Here is a 23,285-nt window from a genome sequence, read left to right as displayed (position 1 = left end):
CAGAGATAAATCAAATAGGGCTTGTTCTCCACTTCCCTCTAACAAGGCTATAAGGAGAAAAGGAGACTCTTCCTATAGCCCATTTAATCTGAACAAAAGCTCCAAGTTCTTCCGTCAAAACATTGACTTTAAGGGCAGGTAAGTTACATTTTTTAAACATCTACTTAAAAACTTTATTTAAAACATTTAAGTAAAAATTTTATGTATGTGAAGTTCAGGCCAACACCTTCTAATATCATTTAAAGGGGGATATATAGGCAAACCTTTAAGCTGTCACATTCAATTCTGTTTAGTTTTATCCTACAGCTGCATTCAAAATTAATGTTATTCATAAATCATCTTTGACATCACTGAGCATTTTAATCAATGCAAATAAAACATTTTCCCATGCAGAAACCTGACATCATTCAAACAACCCTGTATAAACTGCACTGGAAAGAAAAGAGAAAAGCACTTATTTCTTGTTAAACTAGGAAATATAATTTATTGCATAAAAATTATATTTAGTTACAGTAAGAAGGCTAAACATTTATGTACAATAGAGCTTTACAGTGTTAAATGAAAAAAAGAAGTGTTGTCAGAGTTCTGAGAGTTTACCCACTCTCTTGAAGAATGACATCTGAACAAAATGGGATCAATTTCAACCACAAGAGTTCTCCAGTGAATAGCAACCACCATCCTGAAAGAAGTGGATTCCAAACCTGAAGAAACTTGAAGCAATCTACTCAGTGCCTCATCCCTGATGAGCGGCCTTGTTTGGACTAGGAGGGGGTTAAGCTCAGCGGCACACCCAGGGTCAAAAGGCTACATGTGCTCATTAGCTTTCATTACAGTCTTCGTCATCACAACTGCCAATCCCTCCACTGATGTGGAAGTCCTATTTTAATCCTCTTAAGAAGTTATGCTGATTGTGGTCTGTTTTGCAATGATCCTGACATGCCTCCACGTGTCTCAGCAGATTGGCAGGGATCATTACGTAGCCCTGTCCTAAGGCCACTCCCAAGAGCCATTATGGACTGTCTGTGGCTGCTATGGGGGCCATAGAGAATCTTTTTGCCCTTTAAGGCCTATTACAGCATATGACAGGAACACAAGAAGAAAATTCCCAAACACATACATACACATCAAACATAAAACTTAAAGAGGTCTGTTTTGTACTTGCATAGAACTTGCAAAGACGTAAAATGAAATAGTTACTATGAAATGATGAGGCCCATCCACCAGCACACATTCAATAGCACCAAAGACACACACATAAGAGCTAGTCACTCTTTCTGAGAGATGGACATATACTGCTTGTATTTTTTCAGAGGATATCTGAACACTTTTGCAAAAAAAGGAAAATAGGTAGCAGCATTAAAACAACAACAACAAAAACATGTTTTAATGACAGCATGAACAGATAATGTTAAAAGGCCCAGGAAGGTCATGGCTGTTACATTTCCAAAGCACATGTAGCCAACACAGGGAGCGTTACACCATATAGCTGAAAGAGCAGCTGTGCCATTTTTAAAGGCTACTCTTTATAACTTAACAGAAGCCCCACAATTGGTTGACCCTAAATTCTGAACAGTGGTTAATGCCACCAGTTAAGATACAATGGTTCTATGTACTTGCCAACAGAGGATCACAAACCATTCTACTTCAATCTAGCAATCACCTTTATTACCTGTTTCACTGGCTAGCATTACAGTTAAACTAATATAATGTTAGTCAGCATTTAGAGAAGCTGACCACAAAATATGACCTCCCATTAAAGCCCATTAAATCATTCCCTGTGGGTCAGCCTGTCAGTAGAAATGTAATGCCACTGCTGTCAAGCACAAATGCAGAGATTTGTACTCATTAACATAACAGCAGATACAATGAGAAGAGTGAAACAACCGATGATCCACTAATATGGACAATAACTTAAAAAAGTGTGTTCCCTATAGGAAACGTCTTTCAGAAAGCTCTCCTGCATTAATGATGATGAATTGAAGAGAAAATTTCATTAAGAGCAACCAAGATACTGTAGTTCATTGTAGTATGACCAGGGCAAAGTGGAAGAAATTAAATTCATTAAATAAAGCGTAGTCATGTAATTTATAGAAAGATCCCCACTTCTGTTTGATAATCCAGCAAACTTTCATGACTGGATTTTTGATATGTATTAAAAGAAGGTGGCAAAAATGAAAATTAATCTTTCGATTATGCTTTAACTGTTGCTAGGTGAATTTATCTACCTATGCAATCATATATATATATATTTGTGTTTGGCTGTTTTGTAACTATGTCCATATGTAAGGACATACGTAAGCACATCTTTATGTGTGTGCGTGTATGTAAGAGAGCTTGAGTCACTTCCTCACTGATTAGAGCCAGCTCATAGCTGAATTTTAAGCATCCAATGATAAGCAGGACACAAATCCTCAATCTCAATTTTGCACTGATGCTTTATCCTGCACTTTCACACAAGGCTGCTAGCATGTACTTGTGTGTGTGTGTGTGTGTGTGTGTTAAAGAAGAAAATAATGTATGTGTGAGTGGGGGAAAAAAAGATTTCTGGAATCATGAGCTTGTAATATGGTTTACGCAGGCATACCTTGCTACTTGCATTAGAATAAAAAAAATCTTCATCAAATGACATCACATTTTTTTTCAGTTCACCAATCATGTGATCCATTTGCTACCACTGAGCACAGTAGTGTATGTAAGACTGGGAGATCATCCAGCCAGTGGCAAGCAGCCTCAAGAGCCTGGGCACAGCAGCTCTACATCCTCGGGGGTTCCATACAGACACACTGGAGTTGAGGTAATATTGGCAAGTAATCATGGTGTGTGGGAACAGTTTGTGCACTGGATATAGTTTCCTTATGCCCATCCATTGGCATTAATGGTTTCTTTATTCATGGTGACACATTTCTCTCCTTCTCACACTTTTTGATTAGCCAATCAGCAATCTCCGTCTGTCGTCATGACAACTAAGACCTCACTTTTGCCCATGTCTTCAAGAGCGGTCGCCAAGGAGACCAGGTCTGCATCACCCTGGTGACAGGCTTCCCACAGGTCAAGCAGCACACCTGTGGGGCTGGGTTTAGTTGCAAAGTAGTTCAGGTACCTTAACAGAGACAGGATGATAGTGAGAGAAAGCACAACATTAAATGACAATTTTTAACTTTAAGGAGAGTTCACAAAAACTGCAAACATGCAGCATGTTTGTGTGTTTGCTGTAATGCATAATTAAGTGAAGGACAGCATTGTTCCTTCTTAGGTTTCCAGCAGGGAGACCATCTCTAGTGGGCAAACAGCCCTATTCTACAAGAAGAACAGGCCCTTCATCATACTGAGCGACTGAGAGCGAGCAATGCATTTTGCTTGGACTTCTAAATGAAAATCTAACCATAGAAATGAAAGAAACAATTCCTCAACCCATCATACTATGTACAAATGTTCTGGAATCTACATTTTGCAATTCCACTTTCAACCATTGTTCTTCCTTCCTATGCAACTTTTCCTTCTTAAAAATATGCAGTAGTAATAATTTTGGACACCCAATATATTAATATACTAGTCTTTACAACAATTCTTTGATTTCTTTGTCTGGCATACTGTTTGGGTTTTCAATTATTCTTTTACAATAACTATTTGAAGGGCTGCTTTTAAGGAGGTTCAGGAAGCAAAGTGTTGATTGTACAGTGTTGCTTATTTCAGAATCATTGACCATCTATTATCGATTTTAATAGAATTTAGGTTACTTTAAAATATGAATCCTCTTCAAACAAATGATTTCTTTATTTTGTCTGCCTTCTGTACATATACATGGTACACACACACACACACACACACACACACACACACTCCCAAACACACCCACACATATATATGCAAATGAACACACCTGTCAAAGCCCAGACTGTGTGCAAGCAGTCTCCAGTCGCAGCCGCGGGCGCTTGGGGCGTCCAGACTGGCACAGATCTTTTGGCGGATGGAGACTGGCAGGCGGAAGGCATAGGAGCCCACCTGAGAAGAGGGCAAGCACGTGCCTCCCGCAGGCAGTGGTGAGTGGGGGCGCAATGTCTGACACACAGGCAAACACAGGCACACACCACAGAATGTTAGCTCCTCCCTATGTGTTGTGTTGTGTTGTGTGTGTGTGTGTGTGTGTGTGTGTGTGTGTGTTTGTGTTTGTGTGTGTGTGTGTTTGTTTTAAATAGCATAATAGGTTAAGCATACCAAGTGATTATTTTAAAATGATGCAACAGGATCTACAAATCCTAAATGGGCCACCCAAAATAGAGTAGCAAATATTCTCTGATTATAGCTAATATTCTTCATCTCATAATCACTGATTAGTTTCAAACCCAACATCCTACTGCACACAGCCAAATACAAAAATTGTTAATACAAATAAGTAATAACTGTTCAAGTGTTCAAATACTTTTCAAATGCTTCATTTATACAGTTATCACAGATGAAAGATAACTGTAACCCTAGGCCCCCTCATTCTGTGTACCTCCTGGATGTCAGTGTGCAGCTGGAATATCTGGCCCTCCCCCTCCACCTGTCTGACACATATCTTGCAGCTGAGCTGGGACACAGCCACGCTGCCTCTCTCCAGGCTGAAGGAGCAGTGCAGCGGGCGCTGGCTCCCACTCCAGATATGATAGAATGGGATCTCCTACAAAACAGACACACTGCAGGTAAGGACATGTGAAAGTGGCAATTTCCTGAACTACGTTATGGCAATGTGAAGCAACTAACAGGTCAATTCAAATCTCCAAAACATAAGAAATTCAATAAACTATGAAGTTCTATTATAAGACGGAGAGTTAATCTAGCATGACTAGTAAGATTTCAGCACCACTACCCAAAAACGCTGCCAGAGCCAGCTTCACTCACCTGATACTTGGCGAGAAGTTTGCTCCGCCAGTGAGCATGTGGGATGTCATGAATGGACAGTCGCAGGTTGTGGTAACTGTCCTTGAATAGGAGGGGTTTGGCATCCTCCAACAACACCCCACCAAGACTTCGTTCTAATTCTAACACTTCCTGAGGGTGGAGGAGTTCAGTGAAGATTGAGGTAATAAAAGAGAGTGAACAAAATTTGTGAAGTTTGACTAGTATGTCTATGAACAAAACTGTGGCCATGGTAGACAAACCTTTAGGGCATGTGGGGTGTCTTGTATGCAGTAGACTCTCAAGCTGTAATCCAGAGAGAGGCAGGGTGCTCGTGGGGCAAACAGGGCCAGCTGCAGCCTCTTACAGGCAGGCTGAGGTGGAACTGACTGACCCACCAGGCCGTAAGTGCCCAACTGCTCCATTAGAATGTGGCAGCTGTGCTCCTCCACCTGCAGGTAACATGGTGATGACAGACTCTCCTCCCCTACTGTCAGCACCTCCTAGTGGCAGGGAGGGGAAATAAAGGAAATGTTATTACTCTACAGAGATAAGGCTAGTGCTGGGAGACATTTCTCTGGCCCCCCACCCAGAAGTTAGTAGCTTACCTCCCAGGCTCCTTGGTTGGTTTGCGTTTTCAGGGTGAGACTCCAATCTGGGGTCTCCAGTTGGGCGCAATGGGGCAGTGTCAGGACGACAGGCCGGCTCAGGAGCATACCAGAGGGCCCGCAGCTCACCACCGGACTCAGCACCGTCTGACCGCCTTCCGATGGCAACCTGAAACGGGCAAAACAATGCAAAATTAAAAACAACAAAATGTAGTCGTATTGCTTCATGTCTAGACAATTACAAGTCAGGCCTACTCTATTTTTTTTTTCATGTAAACTGTATTTCAGTACTATAAAACTTCATAAGAAGAAGATTAGGGCAGCTAAGAACTAATTATAATTAAAAATATAGCCGCAAGCAGCAATCACAGGGTCCAAGCACCAGTCTGAGCATTAACTTGCATGTCTGCACACACATTAAATAAATTACTTCAGTCACTGTTGCCTAGAGCATGCAGTGCCTGGGATTCAAACCCGAGACATTCCATTTGGTCAGCTCATGCTTAAACTTGGGAGCCACCATGAAAATTGAGAAGCTAGCCACTTCGTGAGTTTTTGTTGATCGGCTTTTTAAATTTGGTATTTCATTGTAAAATTCAAGTCTAAACATATATTTTCACAGCCATAAACATGAATAAAGACATTTTACTATGAGCCTACAGAATTTGGTAGTTGATTAAACTACATCTATTAAATGCTTGATGACATTCATTGGCTGATAGAGGCCATGATTTTTGAGCTATGATGTCATCATTGAACACCCTGATAGAAGTTGACTCCCTGATGCTGCATATCAAGTTTTGAACTGATGTGACCAATGGTTGATAAGAAACAGTTTTTTTTTCCATGTTATAGCGCCCCCTACTGAACAACATTGTCCAGTATTGACATGTGACCTCAGAATCATCTGCCCTATCAGCATATGAAGTTTCACAAAGAATGATAAAAGCATTGTTGAGATTTAGCTGTTTAAGTAAATGTAGCTCTGTCTCTGATCTGTTGATTGACATATCACAGCCAGAGTTGATGCAATTTTCAAAATGTTTGAAAAAGTGGATGTAGTTTGAAAAAGTGGATGGAACAGAAACACCAAATTTCCCCCCAAAAAACCCCCAGTAAATTTTCAAAACAAAGTGAATGAATGAAAGATGCTCAAGATTTGCCTGATTGAGACACAAAAAGAATTGTGTTTGTATGACATACGGTGTGGAAGTTATGGACTGGAATGTGTTTGGGTGCACTGTAACGCCACCTGTAGGCCAGTCTGCACGGTGTCTTGTGCCTGAGTAGTGGGAGTAACTACTGTCTATTGACCAAGTTTCATTTCTGTAGGATTTATGGTTTGGTCTGCTCGACGCATTTTAAGGCAGAAAAAGAAGAATAAAAAAAAATCTGGAACCCTAATGATCAGTGTGTTTAGCAGAGCACAAAGAGATGTTACAAATATACTCTGTTCAGTGCCAAATCCAGGCTGTGAAAAGGCTTTTCCCAAAAACAAAAGACTTCACATAGACAAGAAGTGTGGTTCAGCAGAAACATCTGCACAGACCCATCAGCTTAACTGTTTTTACATTTGTCTTTTTCTCCTCCCTGAAGTGCTGTCACTTATGCAACAGTGATTATGCAGTTCAAACCAGCTCCTCTACAGCTTTACTGCACCAGGCTGTCTGAAGTGGCAATGTGTAAGGCTGCAAATGACAGATAAATGAAACCCTGAGCCGTGACAACAGTGACAGAGAGAAAGGACCTTGGGGAAAAACCTCTCCACCACAGCAGCAACCGTAAAAAAAAAAAAAGATCTTTATGTGTCCGACTCACGTAGTCTTCTCCCATTTGCTGATGATGAGGTACATCTCGTAGAACTTCCCCTGAGGAATGGTTCCTGGAGGCACCAACAGGCTCACACCTGACAGACAGACAGTGACCCAACTAAACCTCTTCATCTTGGTTAACTGATTGTGAATCTGGGAGCCCTATTGAAAAAATGGTGCTTGGTCACATAGCACTGGTGGATTACCCGTGTTTGGGATGGCAAGACGTCCGCCGAGGCTGCCCAGCGTGGCGCTGGCATTGTACGCCGGCTCGCCGGGCAGCGTGTGCACATAGGGTTCTCGCTGGCCGCTGCCCACCGTCTTCAGGCTCATGATCTCGGCATCGACGGAACTCAGCCCGGCGGGCAGCTCCATGGAGGACATGGTAGACGAGTCGTACACCTTTATCTTCAAGCTGGGGATGGTGTCCAGCAGGGGCGAGGTCGTCATGGTGATCTTGTGGTGCGAGTCTAGTGTGCTTTGCTGCAAGGAGGAGAAGAGCGGCCTGCAGAAGGTTCCGGCACTGGCGGTGAGGTCGGGCGGGGCTGAGGAGTGTGGCAGATGAGGGTTGTCTAAGAGGAGGAATACAAAACAACAGCAAGAGTTGGCTGAAGACAGACCAGAAGTTAGACATTTTTATTATTGTTAGTAGGTTATAGCAGGAGTGAAGGTATTAAAAAGAGAAAAATATATAGGGGAGTTTAAGGAGATTAAATGCAGTTGAAAGAAGAGGAAGAGAGGCTGGGACAGCAAGGAGAATCTGAGTGAGCAGCAGAAGAGGATTAAAAACCTAAGATGCAACTGAAAGGACCAGGGAGTTTATATTAGGTTTGACAGAGTGAGAAGGGGATGTAATAGTTCGAAAAGGGGAATAAGAGTGCAGAGGAGGCCGGCAGAAGGATCTCACCTTGTCTTGGCGGTTTGTAGTTGCCAGGGTGGAAGGCTGCTGTGAGGGCGGATGAGGAGTCAGTGATGTCACCGTGGAGATGGCGGCAGCTGCGGCGGTAAGCCAGGATTCCCACACCGAGCACGAGGATCACACACAACAACAGAACCCCCACGAGCCCTGCATACACTGCTGCTCCTGTACCAGAGTCTAGCGCTGTGGTACACACACACACACGCACACACACACACACACACACGCACACACACACACACACACACACACACACAGGGTTAACTCTGAAAGCTCCTATAGTCTGCATGTGCTGTAGCACTCAGTCCTCAAGTGCTTTTACCCATACATATGTATAGCATGCACCTTAATTCCAGTAGCAAATGGACAAATGGAATAGTTTGTTGAAATGGCCCTGGCCTGTTTGGCTGTCTACGGCCCTGATTCTTAAACAGCAGGGGGAGTCCATGATCCAACTATAACACACATTATCCCTCCTCACCCTCGCCCCGAAGAGCCAAGGGAGAAAGAGGAAAAAGAAAACAAGGTTCAAATGTATAAAAGAAGAAAAGAAGCCTCAGACAGAGAGGGAACGAAGGAGAGATACAGAGGTTGGGCCTCAAGAAAATAAGAAGAAGGTGGTAGGCAGAGGTGCCGAGCACTGCTTACAAAGAGCTGGCACAGTCTGCAGCAGAGATGGGAGGAGAAGAAGAGAAGGGAGGGAGGATGGCAGCGAAGGGCAGAAGGGCTCACGCGGCAAGGCAGGAGTGAATCTGACAGCCATCACAACTTGTTATTCCAAACAGAATTAGGTGCATTACTTTTCATCCTGCCCGGTTTCCTGTGTCACGTTGATTTCTGAATATTAGCATCACCACAACTGTGAGCTGCACGGCTGATCGCTGAGAGCCGGAGAGATGCGCGTTCATTAGCTGCCGTGTGTCTCAAAGCAGCGTTCATTTGCTCAACCGAGCTGGCATATGGGGCTGTGCGATATAGGCACAACTGCCATAATGTGGTTATGATGCCACATATTGCGATTGTGATATGCCTTGCCCTATATTAAAACACACTGGTGAACCTTTCATAAGACATCATTAAAATCTGGCCTGCGTTGTTGTAATTCATCAAAACACCCATGGAACACTCATGTGAAACACCTGGAGTTGGTCAGGATTCTCACAGCCCCCAAGAAAAAAGTTGTGACTTGATGGGGCATTAATCTGCATTTGGAGCATTATGCAAGATCAGTTTTGCAAAGGCCAATGCCACGATAGTGGTTAACAGACATTATGCTGGGCAGTACTATAGGCACATGCATTATATAACTGTCCCAGTGTATACATGTTTATTTTTAATGCACTGAACACCAGTGGAGGACAACTCAGCCTCCACAAAAGTGCTGATATTACAAACCAATACAAACCAAACCAAATGCTTTAGTAATCACTATTAGACTTCCCCAAATGAGAAAAGCTTAACTGTATTGCAACCATTACTCTTTTTGAGTTGATTAGGCAAATAACCTTTTCTTAAAAATGCTTAATGAGCTATTAGTTCATGTTTATTTTACATTAAATCTTGCTCAGCCTCTAAAAGTTGGTTCTTCTCATTCCAACACTGAGAACAACTGAGTGTGTGGCGCCACTTATTCTATTATTAAATTACTTTCAGGGTTTATTTAGTCCTGCTTCATTTAGCAAATATTAAAATGTGTTTTCCACATTCAAATGCTGTGCTATTGATATTTTTGACCTTTTCAACATCCTGAAATTATCATCAGGGTCTGAAATATTCTTTTCCTGACAGAGAAATTATGCAACACAGAATAACATTATGAAATTACACACGGGCTGAGGCAAGAAAGAGAAGTGTGCTGTGTATCCAGTGCTGAGCTACAGCAGACACGACATACAGATACACAGACATATGCACACACACACACACACACACACACACACACACACACACACACACACGCGCGCGCGCGCACACACACATGCACGCACACACGCGCACACACACGCACGCACGCACACACACACACATCCACGTACGCACGCACACGCACACACACACACACACACACGCACACGCACGCGCACACACGCACACACACACGCGCACACACACATGCACGCACGCACGCGCACACACACGCACGCACGCACACACACACACATCCACGTATGCACGCACACACGCACACACACACACACACACGCACGCGCACACACGCACGCGCACACACACATGCACGCACGCACGCACACACACACACACACACATCCACGTACGCACGCACACGCACACACACACACACACACACACACGCACGCACGCACGCACATGCACACACACACATGCACGCACACACGCGCACACACACGCACACACACACATGCACGCACGCACACACACACACACACACACACACACGCACACACACACGCACGCACGCACACGCACACACACACACACACGCACGCACGCATGCACACACAGAAACACACCCTGATGCAGATTGATAGGAAATACTTTGTGGGTACTCTCCCAGCTCTCTGAAAGCGATCTCAGATACAAACTCATGCACAAGGGGTGAAAAATGGGCCCAACTATCTATAAGATAACAAAGACATGAAAAGGTGAACTTACGATGGGTTGTATGTTCAAGAGAAACCTTTTTATCTGTTAAGAAAACAAAACAGAATAAATAAAAGATAAAAAAGCAAGAATGAACATAAAGGATGAACCTATCATGGTGCCAGAAACTTATAAATTACATTAATGAGAACAAACAATGAAAATGAAACTAATAAATGGCATATTATTTGATAAAAACATTGACTGGAGTGATAGCAAAACAGCACTAAGTGAACCGAAATAATGATTAAACATATCGGAGTCTGCAGGAGGTAAATGAATGAGTGAGCGAACATGTGGTCTGTATCACTGATGCTGGTACCTAGGAATAAATTTACAGGTGCACTCACACACAAACACACACACACGCACGCACACACACACACACACACACACACACACACACAGAGACCTACTCACCAGCTATGTATTGTGCCTTTGCATCCAGAGTTTAGGATTGGGGAAGTGAGGTAGTTTTGTGAGGTAGTTTGAGGCTTGTCCTCTCCCAAATCAGCTGTAATCGTAATTCGTTCCCACACATGGGACATGACCTTTGCATTCAGCATTTGGTTTCCTCTCTCCCAAAACCTCACTATTTACCTCCCTCACCATCTGTGCTCTAAACATGTCTTGGTGTGAACTGCAGGATGTGTCCCTCACTGCAAAACACATAGACGTACCAGCAGACACCCAAGGCCCCACACTGAAGCAAGCTCAGCCCTGGCTAAGGCAAGCCCCTGCGGCATCTGCTCAACAGCCATGCGCTTTCAACACCTGCGCATTTTCACAGAGGAGATCCCTTTGCTCCATGTACCTGAAAGCCCACAGGATCCTCCCTGATCCCGAGCCGGCACTAACCATAACCGGTGGAACTGTGACGGGTGGTCATGTGACTCACTGCGGGCACACAGTCCATCGGTGCAGTTCTTGCTCTCCATCATGCTGCCACTGCAGTGATGCCCCCCATTGCGTGGCGCTGGAGCCTGGCACTCGCGACTGCGCCAGTGTGTGCACTCAGTGCTACACGCTGACCACTTCGCCCACTCCGTCCAGCCTCCATCCACTGGGAAAAAAACACATATAACATCAGTGAGCCCATCTTACAGAGGCCATAATGTCCCACGGCAGTTATCGATAAGATCTAAGTAAAGATTATGGACATTTGTTGTGCCTTTGTTTTGCTATCTGTTATTGAGCATGAAATAACTTGTGGGAGTAGCGGCAAGTGGTGCCTGTTTGTAGGGCGTTGTGCACACTTAACTGAGTCATTGACTGACAAGTGAACTGACAAGTGTCATATTGTTTCACCTGGACAGAGGGTGGTGCAGGTAACCCTTTGAAAGGGCTGGCCCTCACAAAAGGCACCTCCATTGAGAGGTGCTGGATTGGTGCAACTTCTTGTCCGTCGCTGCCAACCCCGCCCACAATGTGCATTGCACTCAGACCACTCAGTCCATAACGACCAGCCACCACTCACTGAGGACGAACACACACACAAACAAACACACACACACACACACACACACACACACACACACACACACACATATACACACACACACACACCACACTCATAGATATTCTAAGGAATGCACTGACAGAACATTCTAGATTCACTCAGGCTTCTTGTCAAAACAGCAGCTGGGCTGGCAGTGTGCTCTGAGGGGAATGGGCCACGTTAGCTTCAGTAATTGGGCTGTGAACGGAACAGTGCAGCAGAGAGCCCTGCCACACAGCATGACTCATATGTGTCTATCCCAACTGGGCATCTACTCATACGGATCTCACTGGAAGCATTTTAAGCCTACACATAATAAATCATATATCTTATGACATATACTCAATTATATCGTTTCCAATTAGTGGGCATCTTTGTTTTCTTTTGACTAAAAGCAATAAGTATAAGATGGGAAACGTCAAGTAATTCAGAAGAGATTTAGGAGACTGCTTGGCTTGTTACCATAGACAATGAGCGTAGCAGTGCTGCTGCGTCGCTTGGCAACCACATTTCGGGCCACACATGTGTAGTTTGCCGTGTCAGAGAGGCGAGCCTGCTTGATGATGAGGTCATGGTCAACAGTCATGAGGAAGTTGGAGTCCTGTGCGGGGTCGATGAGCTCCTCGTTCTTGAGCCATTCCACCTGTGGCATTGTGCGAGAGGACAGTGAGCGGCACTTCTGGGGTCAGAGTATGGTGAAATGTAGCGAGGACAATGGCGCACTCTGTCAACAGGCAGGGGCTTTGTGACGAATTAAGAGGACCAGGGGTTGCCATAACCATTTGTGTTACTCGCAGTTCAAATTATAACTGAATTTTAATCCGCTAAGGTTTAATTTAACAGAGGGCCTCGGGTGTTTTAAACATATTGCAGACAAGGTTTCAGTATTACTTTTGAATAATGAGGTGAGTACACCGAATAGGAGAGCAGGAACCGGGGACACTGAAAGAATCCAAATGAGAGGATAAGATACAGAAGAGAGTAGGAAGAGGAGAGGCAAGGATGAAATAAACGTACCTCAGCGGGTGGGGTGCCCTCTGGTGGGCGGCACTGCAGCAAGACTTCCTGTTCCAGACGCACTTCCCTGCTGAGCGGCTCCTGTTCGAAGTTCTTTCTCAGGTCTGCAGAGCACGCCAGATGGCGAGAGACGCTCTCATCAGCACCACAAGCCAACCCACAGACAAAAAATGGCCTCAAAGCACGGGCAAATCTGACCTGAAAAAAAAAGGAAAGGCATGCCGCACAAAGCCACACTTACACGCGATACGGACATATGCCCGCCGGCTCTTGGTGGTGCCCGCAGAGCTCCAGGCCACACACTGGCACCAGTAATCCTCCAAGCCAAAGAGCTCCTCTACCTGAGTCCTGGACACAGAGATATCCACCTCTCGCACCACCAGACCTGTCACACAGCACATCCGAACCATTCAATAATGCATACTGATATAGAAGAGTGGTACAAAGTAAGTGTAATGCCTTATTGTGAGATAGTGCCCATCTATATTTTAGACTGTGTGTGTGTGTGTGTGTGTGTGTGTGTGTGTGTATGAGATAGTTAAAGTCAATGTGAGAACAAAAGAATGTCAGAGAGAGAACAAAAGCCAGACAGATACCTGTGATTTGGTCTAGGCTCTCCCGGGTGACGTGGTCATTCTGGTTGACCCACTCGCCGTTACATTTGAAGTAGATCTGGGTGGCTGGAGCTGCCTTGCAGGACAGCTTCACCGGTCTATTTTTCACAATGAAAGCATTTTCCGGCTCACTCTGGAACTCCGGGAGTGGCTCAGCAGGTGCTGATGGGAAGGAGTCAGGCAGAACCTCAGCATAGTCACTGGCATCTACACCCAGAGGAGAAAACACCCCATCAGCAATGACTCAGTAAACCTAGCCAAGATCATAACACAGCACAAACGTGTGAGGAAGTGAGAGTCTGTGTGTGTGTTTTAATGGTCTTTGACATTTTGAGTCTATGGTGGTATTAGTGTCCTGGCTCAGGCCTGCCAGCATCCCCAGGGAGGGCAGCAAGGTGGAGAGCATGGGGAGGAACAGGCTGACCTCCCACTGAAAGGCCCAGTGATCACACATTATCCCCTGACATTTCTCCAACAACATGTCCCTCAAAGGAGTGCAGCTCATCCAGGAGCCTTGGTCTGGCAGCTCAGGGTCTATCACCTCCAACACGGCACTGGTCTTAACCTTTTAGTTTGAACAGCCAACAGCTCTGCACGTTACTGACCACATCAACCCGAGGTGGCTCCAGAGATGCTTGGGCCAGGGCAGAGGGGCACAGGTGTTGGCTTACACTTGCACTAACAAGTACAGGAAACATATGCGCATGTGTATGCATGCGCATACACATACACTCACACACACACACACACACACAGGCTCTTCACACCTATCAACTATCAGAAATCACATTTTATTTAATTTACTACAGAAAGTGAATTTAATTACAGTAAGTGCTAACAAAGGCTTAAAAATGTCCTTCAAAACTGCTGTTGTTTTCACTTCCCTATTCTGCTATATCACAGTAGCACTCACCAAGTATCAACAAATGTTGCAAATCCTATTTATGTCGCTCTAATACAGACTAGCTGACTGAAGCACTCTTCCCTGTACTCTTTCTGGGCACTTGATGCTAATCAGAGCCTAAAACTGAAGGCTGAAGAATACCACTACTTATTATAAAAGACCCAAGTGCTTCCAGTGGCCAAGCTTTGCTTGTAGCGGCAGAAGAAAGAACATAATACATTCTTTGGTAACATGTGCATACAGGTGATCACAGAACTGAAACCGGTACGACTTCAAGGCATGTTTAGCGATGAAGCGCAAACAAGCAAGGTTCAAACGCGTGCACGCCTTACACAAGCTTCCACGGTGCACCGCAGGGCCACAGGAGCACTGCGCCCAGCCTCCCAGCTTACCAGTGGACTGCAGGCACCTTCCTGTTCTTCAGTGCTATCATGTAAGCATGCGGATATGCCATTTTCCATCCCTCCTTATGGGAAGGGAATCAGTCACATTGCAGGGGAGGTTCGGATCACGTTCGGAGGTTACAGCTGGGGTTAGAACACTGCAGCAAGGTTCGACACTGCTTGTCTGAGAGGTGTCGGCTGCCCTGTGCACTCACTGCATGCAATCGGCAGCTGTCATGAGACGACAGGCTATTTTAAGATGATTCAACCCACTTATGCATTTGAAACCAAACAGCTTGATGTGTGTGTATGAATTACACATATTACACTGTGGCTTATGTGAATAAGTAAAAATGGTAGCTATTATTACAAAAACATGCAAACAAACACATATCTACATGCACACACACACACACACACACACACACACATACACACACACCAGGTATACTGGGAGACCTGTGGCTTAAAGGCCACTAGAAGGTCCTAGCAGAAACCTTTCATTCTCAACATGTTTCCATATGTAACAGCACTGTCCTTTCCACTAAACCGCACACAGACTAGTCAAGGACACACACGCACGCACGCACACACCCAAATACATTCATCAAAGTGTAGCTACAAGCAAAACTCCTCCTCCACACAATTTTCCGGTCAAGCATGGCATACCCCTCCATCTGCAGATTCACCCTAACGTATCAAAAAGTACAATAAGTGGAATCCACAAAGAGACCCAGTCAATGTAAATGACGGTGAAGCGACGTGGCCCTTCTCCACATCACACGCATGCATTGTGCGAGTGATTGGCTCAGCCCGCTACTCCTACCAGCTCTCGCGCTCTTTATCCGTCTCCATCAGCTGTCATCCCGGGTTTCTCAGCCTGACTTCTCTGTCAATAAGCAATTGTGTTTTTCTTTTTCCTCCCTCTCTCCATATGGCATTGATCGTTCCACTCAAACATGCACCCAAAACACAGCTTGTCACATGCATACACACACACACGCACACACACACACACATACACACACACGCACACACACACACACGAGCGACAGAGAGAGCGAGAGAGACAGAGAGGGTGAGAAAGAGTGAGGAGAGAGAATGAGAGTGAGAGGGGAAATGTGTTGTTGAGTGAAGCAGAGTGTGAATTAGTGTAAATACACATTGTATGGTGTGTATGTGTGTGTGTGTTTACTGGCTGCCACAAGCCTGGCCCTAACTACTGCAACGAACATTCGGCTTGGTCATCCAAGCAAAGCTGACTTTCTGAACACCAAACCCCTGGAAGTCTGTTCTAGCAAGCATGGCCCAGTCTAGCAAATGGAAGTGGTTATTCATTTTCTCACATCGTGATGGCTGAGATGGCATGAGTCTGCTTTGAAGCCCAGATAAATACAGAACTTAGCTGTTGAAGCTGGCAGCATTCCTCATTTATAAAAGAGGGAGGAACTCCTCTTCCTCAGCCTTTCTGAACACACAAACAGCTTCTGAGAAAAACTTGGTGCCTTAATGCTGCCTAAGCTTTGCCTCCTGGACACATGCCTGCTGACAGCCCAGCAGGGTGTGGATTCTAAATGACTCCATCTGGGAGTGGAGATGGAGAGAGGTGGAGGTGTGTACAGAGGGCGAGCACGGAGGAGCTATGGATGGAGTAGGCTCGCTTTAATTAACACGCTTTTGCGAGACAGAGGCGGACACGCCCCGGGCCTCTCTGGCCGCCCAATAACCCAGCTTCGAGCAGAAAGATGATGCACGTGGTTTGGAGAGTGCCCACAAACATCCATCACAGCCCACAGTTTGCCTGGAATGGATGTGGCCCTCTGAAAGAGACAGGAGGTCTTCAAAGGCCCCCACTGCAAGTCTTTTATTAGTGTAATGACAGCCAGCATAGAGGCAACACAGACACCTCCCTGCTTCCACAAGAAACAGTTAAGAAAACATACACAGACATGCCCCCAGATCCCACCCCTCACACACACACACATACATACACACACACACACACACACACACACACACACACACACACACACACACACAAACAGGATGTGAGGAATGAAGAACAATAGCATCCCAGCCCACCCCATACACACATAATCTGGGGAATGATGAAGGTACAATAACACCCTCCCAACCAAACATACATAAACACGCATACACACACACACACACACACACACACACACACACACACACACACGCAATGCCACAAAGACAGAGGGAGTCATACAGTGTAATTTTGCTAGCTCCAGAGTGTCTGTGGTCATAAATGTAGTACTTTGTCATTACTTTACAGAGACTCATTACATTACAAAACCAGGGCAAAGGCACATACTAACACACAGGAAGTAGACAGACCCCATATCATTACCTTTTTCTATTTATATTTCAAAGAAGCCACAAGCTCTTTCTATCTCTGTTTTATTTTGCTTCAGTTTTCTCACAAAGGTACATTTATACTAAAATTCAAGCCAGCTTCAGCTGAGCCAGGCACATACAGAAGCTCAGGCCAAAGAACAGAATAAATACAGATTAACCCCAAAACATTCAAAGATGTAAGAACATTAAAAAGGTTATCTAGAATCATATTTAATAAGGCATTCTATCATATCCTCAGTGATGCCAGTCATCTAATCAACCTACACCTCCCTAAGAAAATAAAACACACACATACACACACACACACACACACACACACAAATGCATGTGCCTACACATCTCTGCTCACGAAGCCATCAAGTTACCGCACTCTCTAGTGAATAAATGTCTTCATAATTTTAACAAGCAATAGAAAGGTATAATCAAAAGTTTGTGTGTGTGTGTGTGTGTGTGTGTGTGTGTGTGCTCTAATCTTCATCATCAGCATCTCAACAGGAGCTCAGAGGAACGCAGTCTGACCCAATAAGAGACACTAATAAATGGATAATAGAATCCCCTAGTGCTTCTTAAAAAGACAATTATCAGTGATGGATAGAGTACCCATTCAAGCACATACATGCACACACACACACACACACACACACACACACACACACACACACACACACATTTAGCAAATGACAAGGTAAAGTGTGAAGTGTAGACAAAGGAGAGCTGTGTGTATGGAAAGAGTAAAGTGCATAGGGACTTAGAAACTGGCAACAGATGGGCAAATAAGGAAGTGTCAGCACAAGTGCACAGCCCTGGAGGGTGTGTGTGTGTGTGTGTGTGTGTGTGTGTGTGTGTACATGTGTGTCTGTGCGTGAGTGTATGTATATGCAGTGCAGGTAGCACATCTCTTCAGCACATTAGGAGACGTGAAGTAAAGAACGCTGCAGTGTTAACATGCCTCACCAGTCTGACAGTGTTCTCTGCACACTTTCACACGCTCTCTGTCTCTCATACACACACACTCGTTTGTTTTATGCCTGGTCAGGACTAATGGTTATGTCACATATGTATGTACTTACATATAAATTATATGTAATACGATTTGTCAAGTCTAAATCCAAACCTAACCCTAACCATAAACCAACTCACAAAATTAGTTCTTTGCTATTTTGCTTGTCCTGACAAAGCAAGTTATGGGACCCACTGATTTTCTCTGGTGTTTCTGCATTGTCAGGATATTTTTGTCATAATAATGCCTTAAACACACACACACACACACACACACACACACACACACACACACTCACTCACCAACTATACTCATGAGATGGGGCTACACACACCCACACACACACACACACATATATATATAGTTATAAACCATAAAATAGCATTATTTAAGAATGTTAATAATTCAAAAACTATTTTGTTATGAATAATTATCAATATTTAATTTTTTTATGTTATAAAGAAAAGCTTTCACCTGTCCCTCTCTGTCCCTGTTTCAGTCCCTGTCATTCCCCTTCTGACTGTGCCTCTGAGTGAGCTTTGCACATCTCAGTGATGAGGCTTATTATCACTTCAAACTTTCTCACACACAAACACAGACACATATACAAACACAAACATGCACAAAGTGTGTGAAATGTCGCACCGCTGATTAAAACTAGCATGTTCATGAGCTATTTCTAGCCCTTGCATTTGTGTGTGTATGTGCGTACATGTGTGTGTGCATGTGTACGTCTGTATTTGTGTGTGTGTGTGTGTGTGTGTTTGCGTGTCTGTTGTGGGTGGTAAATGGATTAGAAGTCTTAAGAGTGACAGATAAAGCTCTGGGAGAACAGAGGTTTTTGATTCTGGCTCTTTCAGTACAGTCTACTGACAAGAACGACTCTTGCAACATATTCTCATAAACATACACATACAGACACACTTATGACACACTAGTTAAGGGGTGCAGATGTTAGTGTATAAATATAAACATGGGAATACACAACCACACAAACATACACTAACAAACACACCCTTTGTCATTGTCATCTAATTTAAAATGACATGAGCCACCCCTCCTGTCCAGACACTCCCACTTCCTCAGTAGAAACAGCAATGAGGGCACTAATGACATTGTGTGTGTGTGTGTGTGTGTGTGTGTGTGTGTGTATGTGTGTGTTAATAGCACCCAGGGGGCTGCAGTCACGCCCTGAAACCCGACAACATTCTCCAGACTTATCTGACCAGACAGATGTCCATACACTTCAGTGGCTAGTGTTCCAGTGTTTGTGTGTGTGTGTGTGTGTGTGAGAGAGAGAGAGAGAGAGAGAGAGAGAGAGATAGAGAGAGAAAGAGAAGGGGGTTGATCTGTGCAAATTCACGTTATAGGGTGCGTGAGCATATGTATATAAATGTTTGGCATTAGTCAAGTATCACAACACTTAATAAATAATATCAAATATATGATTTTGTTTCTGTGCACAGTATAGGCAACAGTATCGGAAACTCCAATACAGTACTGCAAAGTGTTTAAAAGTAGGTAGATGTGTACAGAGAAGGAGAAATCCATATATGAGTGGAGGTTTTAAATAAAAAAAAGACAAGTTACTCAAAACCTTAACTTTAATTTAAAAGGAAAAACAGAACCAAGCCCAATTCAGTACACTATTTTTTTCATTGACTTTCTTTGCTTGAATGTGTCCCTGAAATTCTTACCTAAAAATCAACACAGTAAAACCAGTTTCCTGTTTTAAAGCTAACTTTAACTACATATGATCTGTGATAGAAACTTTGAGAGATACACATTGTGTCCGTGTGTTTGTGTGAGTGAGTGTATGTGTGTGCTTTCAGTGAGTGTCAGTGAGTGTGTGTGTTTGTATCTGTCATGAATGTATAAAAAGTTGGGGCTCTTATCTCTGTGCTGCTGACTATGTGCTGGGGCACAGCTAGGGGGCACCCCCCCCATTGAGCCCATTTATCAGTCTGCATCAATAACTGCCCCATGCCACAGAGCCTCCCCTAGTCTCTCCAGACTACCTTCTGCCCCCCATAAACCACCTACTGCTCAGGAACAGAGCAAGCAGTCTGTAACACCATCAATCACACACGCACACACACACATGCACACACACACACACGCACGCACACACACGCACAGCCAGAAAAGGGGAAAGACAGAGAGAGAGAGAGAGAGAGAGAGAGAGAGAGAGAGAGAGAGAGAGAGAGAGCGAGAGAGAGAGAGAGAGAGAGAGAGAGAGAGAGAGAGAGAGAGAGAGAGAGAGAGAATACAATGACTAGAATGCAGGCAGTATGGTCAAAGATTTCTTTACAAAATTAGTAGTGGACACTGATTTAAACATGCCTACTGAGCTCAAGACGTTATGTTATAGGAGAGGAACAGAGGAGAGAGGAATTAGAGACCCCCCACAGGTCTATAAACAAAACTAAAAGAGTTGATAGAAATCATTAAAGCCGACAGAGAGATTGTAAAGGACACACAGTAAGGAGGCTGTGCATGTTTGTGTGTTTGTGCGCATACACAGCACAGTTGTGATTCTAGAGCTATGGAGCCACTCTGTGTGTGTGGCTGGTTGCCATGACGCTCAAGCACGTCACATGGACTTGATCTCTCCAGAGGCCTTCGGTCTGCACACAGATCACCATGGAGTGCATTATCTCTCCCTCAGTCGTCTCTATCCCTCTCTATCCTTCCCTCTGTCTTCTTCTCTCTTACTCCTCCCTCCCTCCTTTCTTGACAAAACAACATATTAACGAATAATAATTTTGAATACAGGACAAAGAAAATGGGCTAAAAAATAATTCAGTTTTCACTACATTTGTGTTCGCATAGGACTGAATCAGCTGAGCTTTATGAAGCTCCTTAGCCTCTCCCAGACAAGTCAGCCCCCCCCCCCCCAAAGCAGGGTGGCTTAAATGGGTGTAATTACATGAGAAGATGAGCAGCATTCCTTCCTAAGGGCAAAGTGATTACAGGCCCTGCACTCTAGACTCCCTACAATTACCCACTCCTGTCCACACAAACACACACGCACGCACGCGCACACACACCTCTCATCTACTCTTTCTTTCTATGTGCCACTCTAACTGATTACCCAAGCCCTATTCAACAAGACATGTGGAGGACAAATACAGATACAGACACACACACACACACACACACACACACTAACATTTGCAAAGTTATCTCAACAAAAAGAAACTCCCAAGGCACACAAACAAAAAATGACGTCTCTGTCCTCATTCAGAGGATAGAATACAAGCTATACTCACACATCTATGACAGATTAAGAATCCTGAATGCACAGAATGACCCTCTCCTGGCTGACCTCGGGCCCTGCCTGGTCCTCTCAGGCCTTGTGTGGCCCTCATGCTCGCCCAATGCCTCCTCAGAAGTGCATTTCAGGAGCATGCTCTCATTGCCATATAAGCCGACAACCCGCTTTGAAATTGACATGCTGACATTTCTTTCTTTCTGAAACCTGCTTTAAGCAGCAGTGGAGTTAGTCAGGGACTGTTTTATGTTTTTGCTGACTCCATCATCATTCCTATACTTGTGAGGATCCACATGCACATGCACTAGACAAGTGACAAACACAGCAACAAGTAACTCTCACAACATTACTTGCAATATTTGATATGCATGCCTATACACATTATTTACTCATTTTAGATTCGAGCAATGTTGTTGGCTGTGACAAAGCTAAATTGTTGCATTTCACATTCTTTTTGTCTGGAGAGACAGACAAAAGGGCAGGCAAACAGGCGAAGTATGCTCATTGTGAACCAAACAGCTGCCCTGACCCCGACCCTTTTTCCAGGAACTCCCACGGCAGCAGATGCCAGCCCCATCCCACTGTGCACTGCACCCTTCCTTCGCCTGTCAGCCTCCAGCAGTATCCCCACCCTGTCCACTCATCGGTCCTAATCCTGTACTCCATCCACCCCCTTCCCTCTAAAAGCAGTTCATCAACCAGTTAACTCTAAGTAACAGACACCAGTCAGACAGGAAACAGACACACACTATTGACAGACTCTCTTGCACGCCTCGTGCACGCACACAGACATCCGCGCGCACACACACAAAAACAAACACAGATACAGACAGTATGTTTTGTTCTGTATAAAAAAAAAAAGACAGCAGTCATTACATATCTGTGTCTGTATACATTACCATTTTTATGTGAGAAGCTTAAGGAGTTTCTGCTTGAATAAATGTTATTTGAAAAGAAGATCTCAGCTGGGATTTTAAAAACCCACCATAAGTCTCTGGAATTCCCAATCAGGAGCTGCGATTATAGAGTCCCGACCAGTCCAGGAAGCCTATGTCCCTGAGGTGTGGGAATGACGCGGTTTGCCGCAGGGTGCCCGGGTAGTATCTCTCACCCACCATGCTTCTTTCATGCTGTGCGCTCGGGCATACAGCCATTTGACCTGCACTGGCAATATGAACTGATGTCTGGCCCTTACCAATATGAAACCCCAGCCACAACAATGATGTCCCAACTTCAGGAAAGGTAAATATCCAGTGCTCAGGTTTTTATGTGTTGGTAGGCCTTACGATCCATGAGTTTTTGTGCTGTGGCTCTTCTGTACCAACGGACATCGGCAATATATCAAAGGGATTAGCAAAGCAGCACAAATATGTAAAAG

At 44.4% G+C, this 23,285-nt stretch overlaps 1 protein-coding gene across 3 annotated transcripts in view; it reads right to left on the bottom strand.

Moving 5' to 3' along the window:
* Positions 1–447: 447 nt before the first annotated feature.
* unc5b (unc-5 netrin receptor B) overlaps positions 448–23,285 on the bottom strand; it is a 42,072-nt gene continuing 19,234 nt past the window's right edge. The window contains exons 2-17 of one of the 3 annotated variants that reach the window (XM_035531793.2): positions 13,950–14,174; positions 13,595–13,738; positions 13,354–13,457; positions 12,799–12,979; positions 12,147–12,314; positions 11,653–11,901; positions 10,851–10,883; positions 8,205–8,399; positions 7,504–7,869; positions 7,305–7,392; positions 5,487–5,655; positions 5,142–5,381; positions 4,882–5,031; positions 4,496–4,660; positions 3,881–4,059; positions 448–3,100 (exon numbers count right to left, since the gene is read on the bottom strand). In XM_035531793.2, the coding sequence (XP_035387686.1) occupies positions 2,935–3,100; positions 3,881–4,059; positions 4,496–4,660; positions 4,882–5,031; positions 5,142–5,381; positions 5,487–5,655; positions 7,305–7,392; positions 7,504–7,869; positions 8,205–8,399; positions 10,851–10,883; positions 11,653–11,901; positions 12,147–12,314; positions 12,799–12,979; positions 13,354–13,457; positions 13,595–13,738; positions 13,950–14,174 (2,822 nt within the window). In that variant the 3' untranslated portion in view covers positions 448–2,934. The remainder of the gene's footprint in view (positions 3,101–3,880; positions 4,060–4,495; positions 4,661–4,881; positions 5,032–5,141; positions 5,382–5,486; positions 5,656–7,304; positions 7,393–7,503; positions 7,870–8,204; positions 8,400–10,850; positions 10,884–11,652; positions 11,902–12,146; positions 12,315–12,798; positions 12,980–13,353; positions 13,458–13,594; positions 13,739–13,949; positions 14,175–23,285) is intronic. The other 2 variants (XM_027031166.3, XM_035531795.2) reach the window with 2 other exon arrangements.

The sequence above is a fragment of the Electrophorus electricus genome, chromosome 12 (assembly GCF_041902795.1).
Source record: "Electrophorus electricus isolate QZ-2024a chromosome 12, ASM4190279v1, whole genome shotgun sequence".
NCBI classification, from domain to species: domain Eukaryota; kingdom Metazoa; phylum Chordata; class Actinopteri; order Gymnotiformes; family Gymnotidae; genus Electrophorus; species Electrophorus electricus.
Note: the sequence above shows the minus strand (reverse complement) of the source record. Positions and strands in the feature narration are given on the sequence as shown.